The sequence below is a fragment of the Sminthopsis crassicaudata genome, chromosome 6, assembly GCF_048593235.1.
Source record: "Sminthopsis crassicaudata isolate SCR6 chromosome 6, ASM4859323v1, whole genome shotgun sequence".
NCBI classification, from domain to species: domain Eukaryota; kingdom Metazoa; phylum Chordata; class Mammalia; order Dasyuromorphia; family Dasyuridae; genus Sminthopsis; species Sminthopsis crassicaudata.
In genome coordinates this window covers 202,985,879-203,008,761 of record NC_133622.1, presented here as the reverse complement: position 1 = coordinate 203,008,761, position 22,883 = coordinate 202,985,879, and the positions used below count along the sequence as shown (strand labels likewise).

General features: G+C 48.0%; 1 protein-coding gene across 6 annotated transcripts in view; it reads right to left on the bottom strand.

The window, feature by feature from the left end:
- The window catches only part of TUB (TUB bipartite transcription factor), a 131,216-nt gene that overhangs the window by 6,828 nt on the left and 101,505 nt on the right, over positions 1-22,883 (bottom strand). For 4 of the 6 annotated variants that reach the window (XM_074273751.1, XM_074273750.1, XM_074273749.1 and 1 more), the window contains 8 exons: positions 18,426-18,581; positions 15,584-15,720; positions 11,817-12,008; positions 11,087-11,199; positions 10,720-10,834; positions 6,389-6,487; positions 4,746-4,917; positions 1,030-1,155 (listed from right to left, as the gene is read on the bottom strand). In XM_074273751.1, coding sequence (XP_074129852.1) covers positions 1,030-1,155; positions 4,746-4,917; positions 6,389-6,487; positions 10,720-10,834; positions 11,087-11,199; positions 11,817-12,008; positions 15,584-15,720; positions 18,426-18,581 — 1,110 coding nt within the window. The remainder of the gene's footprint in view (positions 1-1,029; positions 1,156-4,745; positions 4,918-6,388; positions 6,488-10,719; positions 10,835-11,086; positions 11,200-11,816; positions 12,009-15,583; positions 15,721-18,425; positions 18,582-22,883) is intronic. The other 2 variants (XM_074273752.1, XM_074273755.1) reach the window with 2 other exon arrangements.

The following is a 22,883-nucleotide window of genomic DNA, read 5'->3' as shown; positions in this document are numbered from 1 at the left end:
GACCCCAAATCCTGAATACTACCGGGGAAAAGCCTGCCTGGGCCTGCTTTGTGCCAGATTGGCCGCCGTGCCCACAGGCAGAAGTGGGCACCCATGGGCACTGAGTGCAGGAAGAATTAACTCGCTGCCCATCTCCCCTGCGATCCCCACAGGGCTCTAGGGGGCACGCCGTGGAATCTGCAGCCAGAAGTCACCCACGCGACACACTCACACACAGCCGTGGCCCCCAGACACGGTCCCCAGGCAGCCCCTCGGAGGGGCGAGAGTCGTCCACAGTCACAGCTCACAGACTCTGAGCGCAGTCTCACACACACTCACTCACTCACTCCTGAGGGTAGCAGGTGGCTTTGTAACAATGTGGTTCCACAGGAAACCAAAGTCCTGAGTGGGGGCACGGGGCTCCTTGGGCAGCGGCCTCGGCCGGGCGGGATGGCCTGGGCTCCGCCAGCCTTTATGCCTCCAGGGCCCGGACAAAGACGGACTGACATCGGTTTGACACAGCCACGGAGGGGGCTCTGAGCCCCCTCGCTCTGGGTACGGTCTGTATTCGTGAGCCAGAGCAGACGGGAAAAGGGGCACGTGGAGGTTTCCCTGGGTCAGTGAGGAGGGGGCTCTCTCTAGCTCACAGCACCCCAACCGGGCCTAGACCCAGGTACAGGGACGCCCTGAGAGAGGATGAGGTGGAAGAGGGAGAGAGATGGGGAGAAATGGGCGGGGGGGGGGAGGGAGATGGAGCTGGCTGAGGGGGCGGACGGGAGTGAGGATGAGGAGAGATGCCTGGGGAGGGGCCGGGCAGAAGGGAGCATGGAGTGAGATGTCTATGTTCCCAGCGAGGACGTCTCGCTTTCTTCAGGAAAGACAGGATGACGGATGGGAGTGCTGGAGAGAAACACGCCATTTCTCCCGTCTTGGCTGGAGAGGGTCCAGTGTGAGGCAGTGGGGCCCACGTGGCGAGTCCGGGGGCCAGAGACTGGCTGGGGGGCTTCCTGCGGGGCGGGGGGTTGGGGCAGCGCCCGCCCGCTTACTCACAGGCCAGCTTGCTGTCGAAGCTGGAGAGCGCGATGGCGAACGCCTGCAGGACGCACATCGGGTAGTTGTAATCCATGGTGAACACGTCCTCTGCCACCCGGCCAAACTGCATCACGATGTAGTCAGCTAGGGAGGGACCCAGACACCCCCAAGAGGCAGATACACAGCCAGGCACAGAGACGCGGCGGGCACGGGTGTGCGGAGGCAGCGGGACACAGAGCCATGCAGAGGGAGACACGGGGGAGGGCGAGGGCCGCGAGAAACAGAGGCAGAGAGCGCGCCACAGACACAGAACCGGGGGCAACCACAGGGAGAGCCAGAGAGCCAGAGACCAGGGGAGGGAAGAGACAGAGTGGTGCAAAGTGAGTCCCGGTCCCGGGGGCTCTGTCCCGGCCCGCCCAGCCCAAGCCCACTGTCCGGGCAGAGCCACGGTGCCCGGGAGAACTAGGGCCTCAACCCCCAACCGGCCTTCTAAGGACCCCCAGCCTGTCACCGACCAGACCCAGACTAAGGGCCCTCTCTGGACGGCCCACTTCACCCTGAGGGCCCGCAGCGCTCAGAGCCGGCTCCTCTGTGGCCAGCCTGTGACTCTGCTGGGTCTCTGGGCCACGTCGGCCAGAGGCCTATCCTGGCCCTAAAGGGGTCCCCTAGGGAAGGATCCGGCTTCCGGGGAGGAGGGTCGCCTTACAGCGTCTCCGGGCCCTGTCTGGGGAGCTACACTGAGCTTTATCAGTGACCTGGAGGAAGTGGGTGTGGGATGGTCAAACACAGGAACGCCATGAAGGTGAGAGGGATGGATGACGGAAATGGGCTCTAAAAGGGACAGACTGAGACTGAGAAAAAAGACATCTCCTAAGATGCTGGGCAGAACAGTGCTCAGCGCCCTTCCTGGCCATAAAGGAGCTTAGGAGCTGTTTACTGAGGGAGGGAGGGATGAATAACGCCATGAACATGGGCACCCCAGCCTCGAGGCAGCCCCTCCAAATCCGCACAAGCTTTACAAGACCCTCTGTGGATCAGGTCCCTAAAGTGCCTCTGAGCTCCGGGATCTCAGCCGCACTGGGCTGGCCCACAGACACGGGGCTGGCCCACAGTCACGGGGCTGGCCCACAGACACGGGGCTGGCCCACAGTCACGGGGCTGGCCCACAGTCACGGGGCTGGCCCACAGACACGGGGCTGGCCCACAGTCACGGGGCTGGCCCACAGACACGGGGCTGGCCCACAGTCACGGGGCTGGCCCACAGTCACGGGGCTGGCCCACGGACACGGGGCTGGCCCACGGTCACGGGGCTGGCCCACGGACACGGGGCTGGCCCATGGTCACGGGGCTGGCCCACGGTCACGGGGCTGGCCCACGGACACGGGGCTGGCCCACGGTCACGGGGCTGGCCCACGGACACGGGGCTGGCCCACGGTCACGGGGCTGGCCCACGGACACGGGGCTGGCCCACGGTCACGGGGCTGGCCCACGGTCACGGGGCTGGCCCACGGTCACGGGGCTGGCCCACGGACACGGGGCTGGCCCACGGACACGGGGCTGGCCCACGGTCACGGGGGCTGGCCCACAGACACGGGGCTGGCCCACAGACACGGGGCTGGCCCACGGTCACGGGGCTGGCCCACGGTCATGGGGCTGGCCCACAGACACGGGGCTGGCCCACAGACATGGAGCTGGCTGGTCTGCCTCCTTTCCCACGCCCACGGGTGGGCTGTGACCCCCTAACTCTCACGCTGCACCCTCCTTATTCCCATCAGGAATCTTGTCTTTTCCCTTTGGATTACTGGTCATCGTAATTCCTCCAAAATAATAATGTTTCACAAGCTTTTGCAAGAGTCAGCGGTGACCAATTATCCTTGCATTGCTTTTGGAAATAAAAGCTTCAATAAAATAAAATTTAAAAAAGAATAACCAGGGGCAGCTGTCAGCCCCAAAGTCAGGAGGACCTGAGTTCTAATCTGCCCTCAGACACTTAACACTTCCTAGTTAGGTGACCCTGGGCAAGTCATTGAACCCCAAATGCCTCACCAAAAAAGAAAAAAAAAAAAAAAAAAAAGAAGGTATGTGATTGGGAGGAGGGGAAGAAAAGGCAGGAAATTATTAGGAAAAGACTAAATAATGTAAATAAGAAATAAGCATTAATTTTAAAAAGTGTGAAAATCTAAAAATAATTATACTGATGATGGACTTGGGACCATCCTACTTGCTTATCAATATGGGTAATGAGCATTTTTTCATCCATTTTGTTTTCCCAATAAAGATAGTTAAATAAACCATATTTAAAAGACTATTCACTTCATGAAATGGATTTTGTTATAGTCTTCTAGAGTTCTAAATAAGAGCATTTGGAGAAGCTTGCCATCAATAAGGACTTTTCTGTTTGGACTTAGGATGGGATCTAATCCTCAAGGAAGGGGAAGGAAGCTAAGGAGAACAGACATCTCCTTTCTGTATCACTTGATGTTGCACTTGGCAGATCAACAGGCACATATACGTGAAACAAAGACTTCTCCAGGCTCCACTTTGTTCTAGTGAGCCCAGTATTTTAACGTTTTGTTTTGTTTGTTAAGAAACAGATACACTGGGGGCACTCGGTGTCTCAGTGGATAGAGCACCAGCCCTGAAGTCAGGAGGACCCGAGTTCAAATCTGGTCTCAGACACTTAACTGTGTGAATCTGGGCAAGTCACTTAGCCCCAACTGCCTCAGCCAAAAGAAAAAAGAAAAAGAAATAGATACTGCATCCTTATCTCCTCCCAGTCTCGTATTTGTGTTAGTGAAGATGTCTATGAAAATGATGGTCAAAATTCTGCCTATTCCATCTCATGTTTTCATAAAGGTATGATACCCAAGATGCACATGCAAGGCTTCTGACACCGTTCTATCAAAGATAAGGAAGTAAGCACATGGAAGGATAGCTGAAGATTTCATCTTGGTCCCCATTTTTAGTAAAGAAATGTAATTCAAATAAAAGTAAAATCCTGCATCCTTGTACAGGATGGAAGTGGGATCAGCTCACTTCATTTGGAAATGTTGGGCTTCGGCAGACCGCAGCCAGAAAAATCAATGGGAAATAAAACTGGCTCTAGCAAATAGTAGCCAGAATGAAGGGTGCTGCATACAGGCCTGCGTGTACCCAGGCACTTCTGGGGGCCCTATTTGGGGAAGAAGATTATGAACCAGGGAGAGTCTAAGATGATGCATCTGGGCAGAGAGGGGCCAATGAAAGACACCGGGGATGTCTGGTTAAAAACAGACGTAGCAGGAATATGAGTGCCGTGGAGCATTTGAATGACTCATGGGAAAGAGAAAATGAATTTCTGCTTGGCCCCAGAAGGCGAGCAAAAAGGGAATTTTCAGTAGTGGGTCTGGCTTAATGGAGAGAAAAACTTCCTAACATTCAGAGCTCTGCAGGCAGAACGGGTGGGCTGCTCAAGTGCCTCGCTGCTGGAAGTCTCCAGCATGCTGCAGCAGTAGGAGATTCCTGCTCAGGCCTGGGGGGACCGGCCCAGTCTATCCCAGCTCTCTGACTCTATGATGGTGACTTAAGTCCTCCCGTGAGCCAGCCTGTGTAACGGCTAGCCTGAGTCTCTTCCAGGAGCCCTACTTCCTCTGCTTGAGCCAACTGCGGAATGCCCCTTTCCTCCTCCCGCCATCTTTCCCCTCAGGAGATATCTCCTTGTCTAAATAGCGTTTCTCTCCCAAAAGAGTACTCACGGTCATTTGCGTGAATGATCTGGAAATTCTTGACAGAGGCCTGCGTGACCCGACCGTGAAAGTTGAGCACGTAGGACTGGGTGTCATCGTTCCACACGGGCGTCTTGTTGTGCAGCTCTATGATGGTGTCCGTGTTCTTGCTTAGCCACCGAGCCAGCAGCGTCTCCTGCTCCTGAGTGAGCAAGAACGGGACTTGTCTGAGGAAGGAAAAGCCCTGGGGGGCATTTTGCAGAAGGTGCAGAGATGCTGGGAGACAGGATAGGCCGGGGGAGTGAATGGGGATGGGGGAGAGAGGAAGGAAAATGGGAGCAATTAGAGCAGGGACGCACGGGGCGGGGGGACATAAGGAGTAACAATGGGAAGTCCAAAGGGAGCAGAGGGGACGTCTATGGGGCAGTGAAGCAGTGAAGACAAAAAAGAAGATGAGCGAGGGAAGGGAGTACAAGGAAACAGGGAGGGGAGACAGAAAAGGAAGAAGAAAAAAAGATGAGAGAGGGAAGGGAGTCTGGTACAAGAAAAAGGGGACAGGGGACAGAAAAGTGATTTAGGACAGGGACAGGCTGGACACGACTCAGTTCTTGCTAGATTTCGCAGCCCCCTAAGACGCAATTGAGAAATATGTCGCTGAGTGGGCTGAGGGAAGAAGAAAGGGCACCACACACTGGGAGGGCCTGGTAACGCTGACAAGTACTTAAGGGAGGTAACAGTGGAGACGCTGAAATTGCTAATCACGAATCAAGAGAGCAAAGAGAAGTGTGGGTCTCCAGCTTTGGGGCTTAGATTATATATATATATATATATATGATATAATGAGCCAAAGAAAGGTGTCCAAATCAGGAGCGCTAACATTCAGGAGGAACTGAAGCTGGCAGTAAATGCTGAGGACAAAAACCTGCCAGTCTGATGGCTAGAGGAAGATCAGACAGGAAAGAAGGGCTTTGGGAACGGGGGAGGGAGGTAAGACTAAATAAGGGCAAATGCCACATTTAAGAGTGGGTACTGGGTTAATGGAATGCAAGCTCAACAGGAAGACATCCTAACATCTGGGAAAGACGGCACAGTGAGACTGCATCACACATGGCGGCTGTCCAGCCCCGGTCAGACTCCCCTGGAGCGTCGCCTTGGGGGTGTCGCACTTACAAAAGACGCTGGCCAGCTGGAGCCTGCCCGGGGCACGCCTGGGACTTGGGAAGGGACAGGAGACCACGGCCCGTCAGAACCGGCTGAAGGAAAAAGGGACTAAAGCTTGGAGAGAAGGGATACGACCTCAGCCACCGTGTGTCGGAGGGGAGACTTTGTTCTGCTCAGCCATCACGGGCCTAACTAAGAACAAGGGAACAAGGGGAAGGGGGGCAGACTGGGACTCGGTATAGGGAAGGAAAATGTCTCATGAATCTCAGTGTCTGAAGGCAGAACGGCTCTTGGGCAGAGGGCCCTCCCAGTATGAGGGGTCCCTTCGGCAGCCGGATCCCTGACTCTGGACAGTTTGGGTCGGGCGCATTCTGCAGTCCCTGCCAGCTCTGCGTCCAGCATCCTTCCTTGTCTCCTTCCCTTCTCTCCTTCCCTCGTGTTTCCTCCTTATAAAGGAGTTATGGGAAGCACTCTCCTCTCCTGCCCACCGGAGGGCAGGGGAGCTGACTCACGTTTCGTGGCCGGATGGAGACCCTCTCATGCACCATGCTCATGCCAGGGATGATCACGCTCATTTTCCGAGGGCCCTTAAATCCCAAGACGTTCGTCTCCTAGAGATTCCAAAGAGAGAAGAGGCTGATTAAGCTCCCTTCCAACAGAGGAGGGATGCACACACACACGTGTACATACACATACAAACACATACGTGTACACACACACACATGCTGCTAAGCTGGGGAGGGTCTTGCTCACTAGGTTCCTAGTTTCGCCGTCCCCTCCCTGAGAACTCTCCTCTTGTTCTGTGCCCCTCAGTGGCTCAAAGTCCCCAGTTCTGAATCCGCCCATCCAGGATCCTGCCTTCTAAATCATGACTACAGCTGACTCCCCATCTGGGAGCTCTTCAGGGGCCATGATCACCTGGGTCGGTGCCTTCTCCATGCCATGTGACTGTCATAATCTTCCCACCCTCCTGTGTCCCTCAGCAGTCTCTGTCACTTAGAACCTCACCCCTTCCCACAACCAGGCGTCTCAGGGGTCAGGATCACCAGTGACCTACCCCATCACAGGTTTGCAGAGGAGAAAGGGCCCAAAGCTGCCTAGGTTTGCAGCCAACTGCCCCGTCCGAAATTTAGCCTTAGAGCTCCCTGTGGCTATTAACAACTCTATACTCCTACATCAGCCCCGTCTTCAGAGATTTATGTGGCATTAATGCATGCAATTGTAGAGAGAAATAGAAGCAACAAGAGGGTGGATAATCCCTTTTGGAGAGAAGGAAGAAATGAATAAACCTAAGAAAATTTGAAGTACAGTGAAGAAACATTATGGGTTAAGAGAATCCCAAGGTAAAACTTTAGAAAAATATGATTCAGTAATAATTACAAGAATAAACCCCAGAAAAGAGAAGAGATTGGTGACAAGGATATGAAGAATAGACTGAAGGCTTATGAAAAGAAATAAAAGAAAATCAGAAATAAGTCAAAATGTGTTCATGAGGGAATATGTGGAAGGATAATAAACAGTAGAAGCTGGAAAACTTTATCATGAAAGTGATTCCATTATTGTTCTGTAAGAAAGGACCAGCAGGATGATTTCAGAAAGGCCTGGAGAGACTGACAGGAACTGATGCTGAGGGAAATGAGCAGGACCAGATCATTATACACTTCAACAACAATACTGTATGTTGATCAACTCTGATGGATGTGGCCCTCTTCAACAATGAGATGAACCAAATCAGTTCCAATTGTGCAGTAATGAACTGAACCAGCTACACCCAGTGAAAGAACCCTGGGAGATAACCGTGAACCACTACATAGAATTCCCAATCCCTCTAATTTTGTCCGCCTGCATTTTTTATTTCCTTCCCAGGCTAATTGTACACTATCTCAAAGTCCGATTCTTTTTGTACAGCAAAATAACTGTTTGGACATGTATACATATATTGTATTTAATTTATACTTTAACATATGTAACATGTATTGACCAACCTGCCATCAGGGGGAAGGGTGGGAGAAAGAGGGGAAAAGTTGGAACAAAAGGTTTTGCAATTGTCAGTGCTGAAAAATCACCCATGCATATATCTTGTAAATAAAAAGCTATAATAAAAAAAAGAAAGAAAGTGATTCCCTGAAAAACAGAATATAGGAAATAGAATTCAAAAAGGAAATGATATAAGAAATATCAGAGTGAAATCCAAAGAAGAGCCTATAGGATTATCTACAACATTAATAGAAATTACCTAAAAATTCAATAAGAGGAAAGAATTTAAGAATCATTGAAATCCTCAGAAAATCATGAATGAAGGACAAATACTATATTTTGAAAGTCATAGAATTCATAGGACAAGATGTATTGGAGGGACCCAGAAAGAAGCCCCAGATTTGGTTCCCTCAGAAATGTTATTGTCAAACTTTATTAAGACAAATAAAAAATATTTCAGGAAGAACCATATCATGTACCAAAGAATCCCAGTCAAAATCATATAGGATCAGTGAGCATGTATGAGAAACACAAGAATGGAATATCTGAAAACAAAATAAAAATGAAAATAACATCTTTTAAAACCAAGCTTATACCCACAAGGGAAAAGGTAGATTTGTAATAGAATCCAACATTCTTGTTGAGAGGACCAGAGCTGTGGGGTATCCTCAAAATGTAAATTTATGAGTCCAGAGAACTCTAGAAAGATAACAAGTTTTAACAACTTGAAAGGATAAAATGATGATCAAACATTTGCATCCTGAAAGGGAAAGAAAAACTATTGTCTCTTCAGAAGCCCAACACCTCTAAGGATCAATGGGGTTTAAAGGAAGGAGATAAACTCAGGGTCTGAGTACTTTTTTCTCCCAAAAAAGAGAGCAGGGAAGGAGGAAAGAAAAAATGAATCGTCTAGGGATGTAATGAGGGGAGAAAAGATTACTGTTTAATGTAGTTTGAGCACAAGAAAAGACTATATAAAAATATATAGTTGGAAGGATAGAGAAGATGAAGATTTCATGGATCTCACTTGGATTTAAGTTCAGCAAGGAATGTTCAGGGGGACGAATGGAAATAATATTATGTATTTTTATACAACAAAATAAATAGGGAACTGGTTCGGGATAGGAATTATGATGCTTAAGAAAGTAGAATTTGTGAGGAAATAGTCACAAAGAAAACAAATTTCAACTACAGGAAAAAAGAAATGGAAGAAGTGGTAAAAACCCAGCCATCTGGATCTAGGCTGTGTAGAGAAAAGAGAAAAGAAATGAAATCAGACTATTCTAATTATAGGTGACTAGTCCTGATTTTATTCCCTTTTTATACCTTTATTTCTCCTTAAAAAAAGGAGTAGTTGGCAAAGAGAGGAAGCATTATAACAGAACATAATGCAGAAAAAACTAACCTAACAATCATTATAAAGATAAAAGGATTCAACTTATAAAATGGAAGAGAATAGAAAATTAATTTTTTGTTTATAAGAAAGTGTCTTAAAATAAAGATTCAATCAGGATAAAATAAAAGGTTGTCGATGAATTTGTTATGCCCTGGTTGAATCTTTAAAAAACCAAGAGTGGTCAGCATCATCTCAGAAAAGACCAAACAAAAAAAAACTATAATTAAGAAAGATGAGCCAAACTATAGTATATTTAAATGTTTCATAGATAATGACGTTATCAATATCAACTATATAGGCCCCAATGGCATGATGCAAAAGAACTGAAATGGAAAGCTAGCTGAACTCTAGGGAGAAATGACAGAAAAACAATAATCGTCAATGTTTTCAGTATGCTCCTTTTAAACACAGACAAGTTATGAAGAAAAATAGGCAGGAAAGACACTAAGAATCCGAATAAAATATTGCAAAAGATGGATACAATGGATTTTTGAAGGTTATTAATGGTAAACATCAGAAATATGTATATGTATGTGTGCATATATGTACATACGCATATGTTTTTCCCAGTTTTGCTGGTACCTGCACAAAAACTACTGTGAAAAAGGCATAAAAATCTTATAAACAAACGCAGAAAGACAAAATATTTAATGTATCATTTGAAGGCCATAACAATTAAAATTATAATCAATAAGGAAAGTCTGAAAAAAGATTCAGACAGAAGTAATACAGTCCCAAACAATGAGTAGGTCAAAGAATAAGTTATAAAAATAAATTATTATATCAAAGAAAACTATAAAAATGAGACAACAGAGTACAAATGATGATATAGCCAAAATAGTCTTTAGGGGAAAATTTCATAACTGAAAATTTACATCAACAAAGTGAGAAAGACCAATAAATGTAGCATGCAAATAAAAAGTCGAGGAGATGAGCAAATTAATAATCCCCCCAACTGGACATAAACATTGTAATTATCCTTTAAATTGAAAGTACAAATGTTATTATGATGATAAATAAAAATTGCAAGCTGTTTTTAAAGATCAGTAAAATAGAAAAAAATTAATTCAACAACAAAAAAGAAAGGAAAATGAGAATTACCAAAGTCAAAAATAAAAAAAGAGGTAATTAACATCAAATAAAAAGGAACTAAAGGAAACTATGACACTCAAATACATGCTCCCTCCATCTTTAGCCTTCTTGGTTTTCCTTGTGTCTAATTACTCTCCTAACAATAAGTGTACCCCAAATTTCCATCCTAAACTTTCTTTTTCTCACAGTAATCTCATCATCTCCTATGGACTTAATTATCATCTCTATACTGACAATACCCAAATTTGGGTCAGCTGAATGGGTGGATGGATGGCGATGGTCACCAGACTTGAGTCCCAAGCCAACAGCCAACGAGCCTGGGTTGGATAAAGTGTCTGGGCCCAGTCCCTTACCCTCCCCCACATCCCCATGACTCACATAGCAAATGGCTGCCAGCTCCTGCCTCAAATTTGCACCTTCCACATTGGATGACGTTTTCATTGGGTTGACTCCATTGTTATACACGGTGAACTTGGTTCCCATGAGGTTTGACCTAGAAGCCAGGGGGAGAGCAATGGGGATCAGTGGGTCTCCCGGACCGGGCTTGTAGTTTCATTGGTATACGGAACTCTAAGGTCCCTCCTGCCTGACATTTTAAGCCATACAATTGAGGGGAGCGTTTTATCTGTAGAATAAGGGTTATAAGTGGAGGGTCTGTCAAGACAAAGTCCCACAAGACAGAGCGAGGGGCCCAGGCTAGTCCCGGGGGGGGGTCAGCAGTGTTCCCTTTGGGCCCCGGCATTACCGGAGTTTCCCCACAAAGCTCTCTCCTCCTCGGGACAAGTCCGTCGGGTCTACAGAGATGAGGTAATTAGATGTTTTGCTCTTCTTCCTCTTCCTTCCAGCCAGAAGAAATACCTACGGACACAACACGATGATCCATCCCCTACCCTGTACACGAGCACCTGGCTGCACACCTGTGCGCTCTCACCTGTGCACACACCTGTCCCATGATGTGCTCCCCAGCCCACGCTCCCACTGGCGCCCTGCCAATTCTGGGGTGGGGGCTCCCTCTGATTCCCTCTCCAGGGGCAGAAAACCCTCTGGCTCGGACGCCTGAGGCCGGACCATCAGGACATGAGCTCAGAAACAGCCCATGGGGTGAAGGGGAGAGGAGCGAGTCTGGAAGGGATTTCTGAGAAAGCACACACCCATGTCCTGGATTCTCCGCATCCCAGCCCTCGATAAGCAGGGTGCAGAAAAGGGAACGAGGGACCGGGGGAAGGGAGACAGAGTGATGGATCTTTAGACCTAGGGAAGACACAGATGAGGGGCTGATATTCCTCGAGCCTGACAAGAACGCAAATGAAGGGGAGAAGGGGGTATGTGACAGTTCCCTGCCCTGGAGGTCGGGGAGGTGTTCCTTGGCCCCAGGAAGGGGGCCTGGTCTCCTGGCTCCAGAGGGAAGGGAGGGAGGGTCTGGTGGCTTCTCAGTCCCCGGACATGGCTAGAAAAGCCTGAAGCAGTTGGATGACCTTTTTCCCGTCCTCCCGTTCCATGTGCAGGTAGTAGGTGGGGTACATCCCTCGGTCCATCCCCTTCTTGTCCCGCGTGATGCGGCACTTGATGGTGATGCCCTGTGGAGCCGGCCGGAGCGCAAATTCCTCCAGATCCTCCACCTCAATGAGCGGGGCCTGGGCCGAGGGGCTGGGGGCTGAGGCAGTCTCCTGGAAGGCAGAGGCAGATGAGAAACAAGGCCGGGCCCGAGCCAGCAGTGGCAGCAGACCCTGCGAAGTTCTGCTTGAGAAGCCACGTTTGCCGGCTCTCCCTGCATCACCTTCCATCCCACCTCCACTTCCACACTCCTGCTCTCCCCAAAGACCAAGGTCATCTAAAGTAAGCTCCCTGGCCATCTCACCTCTCCCTTTCCTCCTTCCCTCTATCAGGGTGGCTGAACCCCTTCCCCTTGTTCTGGACCCCACTAATCGTGACCCACTCACTCATCCTCAAAAGCAATAATAACAATGATGATGATGATGATAGCTTGTCCTATAGCACTTTCTTCTCAGCACCCTCTAAGGGAGGGGATGATGATGCTATTCTCAGCAGATATGGTGGTGGTCCATGGCTACAGTCTCTGAGAGTGGCAGGATCTAAGGCTGGTGGATTCCTTGCATTTGGGGATTCCAAACTGAAGGCGAAAGGTGATCAAGGGGTTTGGTACCAACTTGGAGCTGGGGGCCACCACGCAGCCTCTCACAGGGCAAACCAGCCCAGGTCAGAAAAATAGCACAGGCCCAAACTTCCATGATGATAACTGGTGGGGTTAAGCCCATCAATAGCTGGTGCCCTTCCAGCCTGGGTGAGATAGGTAAACCTAGCCTATAGACAGACAGACAGACACACAGACAGATAGATGGATAGATATATAGATGGACGGATAGATGAATAGATGGTAGATAAAGAGATAGATTGGTGAATGGATGGATGGATGGATAGATAAATGGACAGATAGAAAAATAGATGGATAGATGATAGATGAATAGGCAATAGATGAATAGATGATAGATAGATAGATAGATTGATAGATGGATAGATAAATGGACAGATAGAAAGATGGATTTACAGATAAAAAGATGGATGGATAGATGATAGATAGATGACTAGATGATGGATGGATAGATAGATAAATAAATGATAGATAAAGAGATAGATTGGTGAATGGATGGATGGATGGATGGATGGATGGATAGATAAATGGACAGATAGAAAAATAGATGGATAGATGATAGATGAATAGGTGATAGATGACTAGATGATGGATGGATGGATAGATAAATAAATGATAGATAAAGAGATAGATTGGTGAATGGATGGATAGATGGATATAGATATAGATAGCTTGGCAGATGAGAGATGATAAATAGATGGATAGAATGATGGATAAACATGTGATACATGATAGATGGATGGATGGACAAATGATAGATATATGATTGATTGATTGATAAACAGTAATTTTCTTTTTATCTTATAGATGAAAAAAATGAAGTCAGAGGAGGAACACTGACTTGCCTGCAGCCACACAACTTGTAACTGTTGGGGTTAAATCTGAATTCAGATGTTTACAACAGTGTTTACAATCTCTCCCTCCCCAGTGGCTCCCTTCCTTCTCCCTACAAACACATTTAGGTCTTCTCTATTCTAAAATAAAGTTCTCTTTAATCTGGTGATCCCTTAAGCTGTTATCATCTCTCTTTCCCATTTATTCATTCAAAAATAATGACAATGATAAGGATGAGGATGGCATTTATAGAGAGCTTTAAAGTATATAAAGGCACATTTGAATCGCACAAGGTAAGTACTAAAATATATCCACCTTATACAGTGAGAAAACTGAAGCTCAGGGAAATTAAGGGACCACGGCCACACAACTAACAAGTCAGTGTCAGAATCATTGGGATTTGATCATAGGTCTCACTAAAGCACCATTGAGAAATATGTATCAAAAATCTAACTGTGTGGGGCAGCTGGGTGGCGCAGTGATAGAGCATCAGCCCTGGAGTCAGGAGGACCTGAGTTCAAATGTGACCTCAGACACTTAATACTCCATAGCTGTGTGACCCTGGGCTTAAGTGACTTCACTTAACCCTGTTTGCCTCAGGAAAAAAAAATCCAACTGTATATACCTTGCTGGACTCTGGAAAGGGGATGGGATTTTAGGAAAGATAAGGTTTCTATCCTCAAAAGGGCTTTTATTGAGGGAATAAGAAAATATAGATCACTATGATATCCAATATCATATGATGAGGATATTAGAAATTGGTGCCATGCAAAGTCAGATCATTAGTCATTAGGAGTGACTGGGGAAGACTTAGGGGAGGACGGGAGGGAGAATTTAGTTGGACTATAAAGGATGGGTAAGAATTCAAAAGCTGAGCAGGAGGGAAGATATTCCACATGTAGGCAACATTACAAACAGATATATAAGCAGGAACATATTCAGGGTATGAAGCTTATTCCAATTTTGCTAACTTAAAGTAATGTTGAAATAAGGTTAGAAAGAAGGGGTGGCAGGAGCATCTAGATGGAGCAGTAAATAGAGCACTGCTCAGAAGTTGGGGAATATGAGGAAGAAGGAAGAGAGGGAGGGAGGGAGGAAAGAAGGAAAGGAAAGGGAAAAGGAAAGGGAAAGGGAAAGGAAAAAGGAAAGGGAAAGAGAAGGGGGAAGGGGAGGGGAAAGGAAAGGGAAAAGGAAAGGAAAAAGGAAAGGGAAAGAGAAGGGGGAAGGGAAAGGAAAGGGAAAAGGAAAGGGAAAGGGGAAGGGAAAGGAAAGGGAAAAGGAAAGGGAAAGGAAAAGGAAAAAGGAAAAGGAAAGGGAAAGAGAAGGGGGAAGGGAAAAGGAAAGGGAAAGGGAAAGGAAAAAGGAAAGGGAAAGGGAAAGGAAAAAGGAAAGGGAAAGGGAAAGAGAAGGGGGAAGGGGAAGGGAAAGGGAAAAGGAAAGGGAAAGGGAAAGGAAAAAGGAAAGGGAAAGGGAAAGAGAAGGGGGAAGGGGAAGGGAAAAGGAAAGGGAAAGAGAAGGGGGAAGGGAAAGGAAAGGGAAAAGGAAAGGGAAAGGGAAAGAGAAGGGGGAAGGGGAAGGGAAAAGGAAAGGGAAAGAGAAGGGGGAAGGGAAAGGAAAGGGAAAAGGAAAGGGAAAGAGAAGGGGGAAGGGAAAGGAAAGGGAAAAGGAAAGGGAAAGGGAAAGAGAAGGGGAAAGGGAAAGGGAAAGGAAAAAGGAAAGGGAAAGGAAAAAGGAAAAGGAAAGGGGAAGGGGGAAGGGGAGGGGAAGGAAAAAGGAAAGGGAAAGAGAAAGAGAAGGGGAAAGGGAAAGGGAAAGGAAAAGGGGAAGGGAAAAGGAAAGGGAAAGGGGAAGGGGAAGAGAAGGGAAGAGAAGGGAAGGCAAATAATCTAATACATGTTAAACATTGTAAAAATACATGTAAATCCAATATAGACATATGTATTTATACAATTATCTTGCTGCACAAGAGAAATCATGATCTGATTTTTCTTACCCAGCGTGATAGAAACATATTTAGAGGAATTGCACCCGTTTAACTTATATCAGACTGCTTGCTGTTTAGGGGAGAGGGGAGAGAGGGAGACAAATTTGGAACACAAGGTTTTGCAAGGGTGAATGTTGAAAATTATCTTTGCATATATTTAGAAAAATAAAAACTATTGGAAAAAAAAAGAAATTCTGGCTACATTTTATTGCCATTATTTTCTGCCCTAAATTAGCGTACCAAAGGCTCCTCACCTTATTTGACTTCTTGCTGGTGGCGGAGCCCGGCCGGGCATTGGTGTTTAACTGAGAAGAAGTAGAGCTATCCTCCTCTTCTTCATCCTCCTCCTCTTCCTCCTCCTCTTCATCGAAGTTCATGCTGCTGGAGATCCCTGCGAGGAGGGCAGAGGGCACAGTGAAAAGGAATGTGGAGCTGGGCGGACTGAAGGGAGAAAAGTTTATCTCCAGACATTCTGGGCTCTCCCCACTCTGGCCCTTTCCCTGATGTTCTCTACTTTAGGAGACGCATAATTCAATGGAAATAGTGCCTGGATTCAAATGCTGTCTCTAACAAAAGAAAACTGGCTTTAAAGTCAAAACCTTGGGTTCAGATTCTGCTTCTGACCGCTTCACTACCAGGGTGTCTATGGGCTACTGTGCACTTAATTTCCTTGGGCATTCTCTCCTCCACGAAATAAGAGCATTGGACCAGGCGGCCTCTGAGCTCCCTTCCAGCCCTTGATTTATGACCCCATGAATCCATTCTATTAAGTGCCCATCATAAACCCAATTTTCCAGTCTCTGACTTACCGCCTGCGTCCCAGTGGATCACAGGATCATAAATCTACAGGTGAAAGGGGCTTCAGAGACAATCCCATCCAAATACCAGTATCCGCCGTTCTCACAGAGAAAGACATCGGTCCTGGACAAGGCTAAGGGACTGGCCAAACAGGTAACCAGCACAAGAGGAGCAGGTGGGTTTTACCTGTGCGTTTTATCAGAGAGGTCTCTGGGCTGTTTTTGCAGTGAAAGGGACAGGGTCTTCCTAGCCTTTGCTCCCTAGGCCAAGGCAGGGGGACTCTCTAATTGGCTCGGTGATTGCATAATAATAATGAAGGCAGCCATGCAAGGTAGACAGGAGGCTGAGTGGGGTGAGGGGGGGTACCGTCTAGGTGAATGGATCCCCCCCAGCACAATCCCCCCACAGATGCTGCCATTTTCTCTTGTAGTCATGAGGGAGCTGGATATACCAGGGACGAAGCTAGGCTATGGAACCACAGCGTGAGTACAAGAGACTGGAAGGAAGGGCCATCGTCGATAAATGAGAATTTATGCAGCATTGTGTCCTTGTCCATCAAGCCTTGGTTATTTGCCCTTCTGATGTAGAGGATAAAGATGTGGACAGAAGGGAAGGAGGTCCACTGATGGTGGCAGGACAGAGAGAGGGGAACCAGAATTTGGAAGTGGCTGATCTCTTCAACTCCGGGGAGGAAAACAGGCTCAGGAGACTTATGGTCTTGAGTTAAGGGACAGGGGAGCAGAAATGAGGGGAGATTAGAAAGTAGGGGGGAGTACAGAAGTACAGGACACTGGTTTTAAAATCAGAAGATTTCAAATCCCCCTACTAATATTTACTCCCTTGCATAGTTAAGTTAATCACTTTAAGTTATATCTTTATGTATTTACATAATCACTTAACTTCCCTGAGCCCGAGACCTCCTCTTAGACGAAGGGTTGGGCCACACGGCCTCTGAGGTCCCTTCCAGCTCAAGGGCTATGATCCCAGGTGCCCCTGGGAAAGGGGCAGAACTCAGAGCAGTCCAGGGCCCAAGGATGAAAGCAACGGCCTCCACCTGTGAAGGGGTTCCCATGACTCTGGTAAGCAATGTAAACATCCTTAGCCAGCATGGAATCAGAACAGCATCACAGCTGGGGAGCCCTGATTCAACTCCCCCATTTTGAAGAGGAGGAAACAGGCGCAGAGAAAGTTAGGACTTAGCCAGTGGCCACACAGCTTGCAGTGGGCTCCCGCTGTCTCTCTTCCCTATCCATGAGTCACTGGGGGTTAGAGAGCCTGCAGTCAGAGGAGGCTACCCAGAGGGGTTCTGAATTTTGCTGGGAATCACCGTGGGTGGGTTCTTCCAGGTCTAACTCCAGATCTCCATCACCTTCCGAGGCTCCTTTGACACTCCCAAGTGGGTTCCATCCTTCATGGAACCAAAGTCAAGGAGGAGGAGAAGCCCAGTGGGGAGGAAGGTTGCCAGCCAGCCAGGGATGTGGATCCCGATGTGCCAGCTCAATGAGCCCCTTGCTCATAGCCCCCATCCTAAGGAGTGCCCCATTCCTGCCAGCTGACACAGCAGCTTCCTTACTGCTCGCCCTAATCCTGCCCACACTTGGGCTGACGGGAGCCGAATCCTCCTGTTTCCATCTGCACAATCTCTTCCTGCAGAGCCATCACCCTTGACGGGACTTTAATAGCCCCCTAATTGGTCTCCATACCTCACATCAGTTCCCTCTCCTATCTTTCACATGAACATGATGACTTTTACCCAGTGCACGCCTGTTCAATTAAATTCCTTGCTCGTTCTATAAACTCCAGCGACTGCTGCCTCAGGGATTAAATAGAAGGTGTCCCAAAGTCTTAGTGCTTTACTTCAGCTTTACCACCTTCAAGACTTCTGGAACATGCTGTGTAACAACTCTCTCTAGCATTTAAAGTTCTTTCCAGCTTTGTTACACGCTTCCCTTCTCGCAGACTCGAACAGTTTAACCGAACTTCTTGTTCCCGCTTAGGACGCTCCATCCCTCCTTCCACGTCTGGAATACACGTCCTCCTCACTAGTATTCCTCAAGGCTCAGCTCAAGGATCACCTTGAGACTTTCCCTGCCTCCCTCCCCCTCCACCCCCAACAAAGCTGCTCAATTCCTTTCCTCCTAAGGTGATTACCTTGTATCATTATATATATTTTTGAAGTTCCTGGAGGACAGAGACTGAGTCACTTTTGGCCCGTCTCCCCAGCACAAGGACAGTGGCTGGCCCCTCGCAGGCCCTTCATGAATGTCGCCGAGCCCTGACCGCCAGGTAGCCACTCACCCTTCGTCTGCATTGTGGCACGGAGGTCCTGCTTGGATGAGTGCTGCCCTCCGGCAGCTGCTGCCTCTGCCAGGCTCCTGCTGGAGCCGGACCGACCCACTGTCAGGATCTGCACGTTGGGGTCCGGCTCACCATCTGAGAAAAACCCATCATTCCCTGCAGAGCAAAAGGAGCCAGGATACCTGGGGGCAGCGGACAGCTCCCCGAGGACCCCGAGCACAGGCACTGCTCCATGAGCAGGCCGGAGGAAGGGTCACCGTAGCAGGCTCCTGATCCAAAAGTACAGGAGCCTTGTTTTTGGACAGAATCACTTGACTCTCTGGAATTCCATTTTCTCAGCTGTAAAATTGGAGGTGTGCACTGAATGACCTGTGGGGTCTCTGCAAGCCCCTAAAGATGGAATCTTATGAACTGAATTCAGGCAGGACCAAAAAAAATCCTTAAATGTGGGGAGGCTTATGGGAGATCTAAGGGGACGGAGGCCGGTGGTCACAAGGACATTACTGACGGGCCAAAAAAAGGCCCTTTGGAAAACCTTACTCATAAAACTGATGCTTTATTTATCTGACAGATAGCTATTTGTGTCTCTGATGGTATATTACCCCAAAGTCATCTAGGGTAAGGAATTCAGGATCCTCCGGTCTAGCTTCGACCAGTTTGACATGTATGTGTGTGTGTGTGTGTGTGTGTGTGTGTGTGTGTGTAATGTATATGTAAATATGTATAATACATGTAGGTTTAAATGTGTATACACATGGAGGTTTATGTATGTATATACATGTAAGTTTGTGTGTGTGTGTGTGTGTGTGTGTAATGCATACATAAATATGTATAATACATGTAGGTTTAAATGTGTATACACATGGAGGTTTATGTATGTATATACATGTAAGTTTCTCTGTGTGTGTGTGTGTGTGCGTGAGAAATGGGTAAGGGCCCATCTTTGGGGTATGTTTGCTTTTGCCTTTCCCGACCACGTCAAGTTTTCCCCACCTGGTGACCATCTGAACGTGGAAGTCCAGGAGCCGTTTGTGCCAAGGGGCCGTGGCTCCGCGACGGACGCTAACGATGAAAAGCCGTGTGGCTGGCTGAGGAGCGGGAAGGCCGCTGAGCCAGAACTCGGGGGGCGCCCACAAGGTTCAAGGAATCAGTCTTGTACCCCGGGAAATGACACCCCGTCTCCTGGCCCGCGAGCTTTTCCTCTAGCTGCCCCCCATGCCTGAAATCCTCTCCCTCATCTCTGAGCAGAAGCCCCCGAGATTCACGCAGGTGCGGGCTACAGCCTCACCACCCACAAGCCGCCTTTCCCAGTCCTTCACAATCTTGCTGCCTCCCTCTAAGAGGATTTCTGATTTATTGTGTATGTTTATCTCCATGGATCTGTGTTTGCCCGTGGCTATTGGCACCTCGTCACCCCATCTTCAGCGGTGAGTTTCTTGAAAGCGGAGAATTTTTTCCCTTTCTTTGAATCCCCCACAGGCAGCCCTGCACCTGGACACTCTGGGTGCTTCCTAAAAGCTGGTTAACGATCTCTCCCTCTGCCCTGTTGGCTTCCAAATGAGAGTCTCGGGAGCCTCCAGGTGGGGGAGGCACCGAGGGTGCCGCCTCTCCCCCGGGAGCCCTGCGCCATGTGGTGCGTCTGTTTTCCTGGCTTTGTCTACTCGCTCCTGGTCTTGGGGGGAGGAGTGTTCTGACACAGGAGGGCCCGGACAGCCAGGGAGCCTGGGAGACTCACCAGGGCCATCCACAGCCCCAGCACCAACTGGATCCTCAGGGCCAGCGGCCGCAACAGTTGGGTCCAATTAGGAGTCGGAGCAGCCACGGAGCACCTGCAGGAGCTAACCCACCTAACCAAGACAAAGATCCAACAGGGCACGCCACACCCAGAAGCACGGGACCCCAAAGATGGGGGAAGGATTTCTAGGCTGAGGCCCTCCTCGGCCACACTGTTCCCTGTGGGTGCTGCTTCAAGTCCGGGCCGACGTGTTTTTGTACCTTTTTTTCTTACTACAACTTCTCGTAAAATTCTCTTTGTAAAAGCTGACTGAGACCAATCAATTCATGATACTGGTGGAGCACATCAGGTGAGGGCTCAGGGGCTGTGGCTTACTAGAAACATTATTATTATTATCATCATTATTAATAATAGACACAACCAGCCCTTGCAGTCTTGTCCCCTAACCCCTGGTGGGGAGAAGCAGACAGTCACTCTGCCGACGTGAGGAGAATTGGTGGACTGAGTGAAGGCAGAGACAAAATTTTTCTCCCCCATTAGAATATAAGCTTCTTTTTTTGCTGAGGCTGGGGGTAAGTGACTTGCCCAGGGTCACCCAGCCAGGAAGTGTCTGAGGCCGGATTTGAACTCGGGTCCTCCTGACTTCAGGGCCGGGGCTCTCTCCAGCTGCCCCCAATATAAGCTTCTTAGGAGTAACTTTGTCTCTTGCTCTTGCCCCAGACTTGAGCACCACGCCTGACATGTGGTAGTCCTTACTAAATGGTCGCAAACTGATCATCCGCTTTATTTCACACTGCTCCCTTCTCACGCTCTACAATCCAACCCCATCGAACCGTTTCTCAAACCAAACTGTTTCTCATTCCTCATTTTCCCACTGCCGTCTTCACCCTTACCGTCCTTACTCACAACAGAGCAAAATCCCCCCCTTCTTTCCGACGGAACCTGTCACAGCCCCAGCCCAAAGTGTCTCCCAGTTAGTCCAGATCTCCCTCCTGCCTCGATTTCACCTTATTTCGTGTCACACTTCGTACCACGAACTCTTCCAAGGCAGGAATCACGTCATTTTTCATTTGCATCTAATGTATTTTATATGGTTAACAAATGTTGGGAAAATTGTCAACGAGCCTCTCTTGTTCTCAAAGCTCAAAATACCCACAGTGCTAAAACCGTGGCTCCTCCAGATACAGTAAGGGGTCGATGGCTCACAGTGTTTTCCTTACAACACTCCTGAGGAAAGAATAATATCATTATTGTGAAAATGCTGCTACCCCACAAGGCTCTAGGACCAGGTTGTTTTGGGCTGTCAAGTCTTCTCTTCTCTTAAGCTTCTGTGTCAGGTTGGTTTCTAAAAGTCCCAAAGATAACAGGCAGAAGCGGCAGCATTCTAACTCCCAACCTAGGCCCAAAGCTAGCAGGTGCTGGCCACAGCAGCTTCCAAGTCATGTGGAAGCTGGAAGCTGAGAAGATCTGGGCTCAGATCCTACTTTGGACCTTTACAGACTGGATAAAATACTCTCTCTCCCAATGTCCGTGTCCCCATCTGTAAAAGATCTCACAGTGTGGATGTTTTGCATACGTGAGAGCCCTGTAAAAGTGCTTTTTATTATTATCCACCCCCGTTTCATAGATCAGGAAACCGAGCCTTAACGAACAGGTTAACTTCTCCCTTTTGGTCTGATTTTTCTTGTACAACCTGACCAATAGGGAAAGACATTTAAAGGATTGCCCATGCTTAATCTATATCAGACTGTTTGCCGTCTTGGAGAAAGGAGAGGTAAGGGAAGGAGGGAGAACACAGTTTTACAGAAATCAATGTTAAAAACTATTTTATATGTATTTGGAAAAATAAAATACTATTAAAATATGATAAAAGTCTCTTGGAAACACATATCTCTTTGTAACTAACTGCTGCTCATTTTAGGTGGGGTTTATTTTAAGTTTCCCTCATTTAACTACAACTTTTTTTCTGTAAGACTGTGAATACCATGATTGCAAATGGGAAGTGGGTCTAGGTATTCTACTCCCAGGTGTCCTAGGGAGGAGAAAAGTCCAGAAAACTAAAGAGAAAGAAAAAAATTGCAGACGGCATTCCTGGGAAAACAAGGGTTGCATATGAGCATATACGAGCCTACGAAAGCTACAGGGGAGGCTACATGTCCGGTGGGCTTTGGTCCATAGTGCTGGATGGATTGAGGGGGGACAAAGGACATGTCTTCTCAGTTTGGGGGGAGGCGGGTCTGTCAATGGGTACAGGAAGAAAGAGCCTCTGACAGAGCTATTTCAAACAGAATAGTGAGTTTTTTTCTTGAGGAAATAATGCTAAAAAATTCACCATTTTCTCAGAAGATGCTAGGATTGTTTTGTTCCTGCCTGTCATTTTATCACTGCTTCTGAGTTCCTGAATATACACACGTCTCCCTGTCACACACACGTTAGAGAGAGCTTCCCTTGTAACAAAGAAACAGAACTCACAATTACTCAAAACCAACCTCATTTCATGGAGTATACAACATTACCTACCCACAGTCCTCCAGCTCGAGAGAGAGAGAGAGATAGAGAGGACAGAGAGAGGAGAGAGAGACAGGAGAGACAGAGAGACAGAGAGGCAGCCAGAGAGAGAGAGAGAGAGAAGAGAGAGAGAGAGAGAGAGAGAGAGAGAGAGAGACAGAGACAGAGAGAGAGAGACAGAGACAGGACAGAGACAGAGAGAGAGAGCCAGAGAG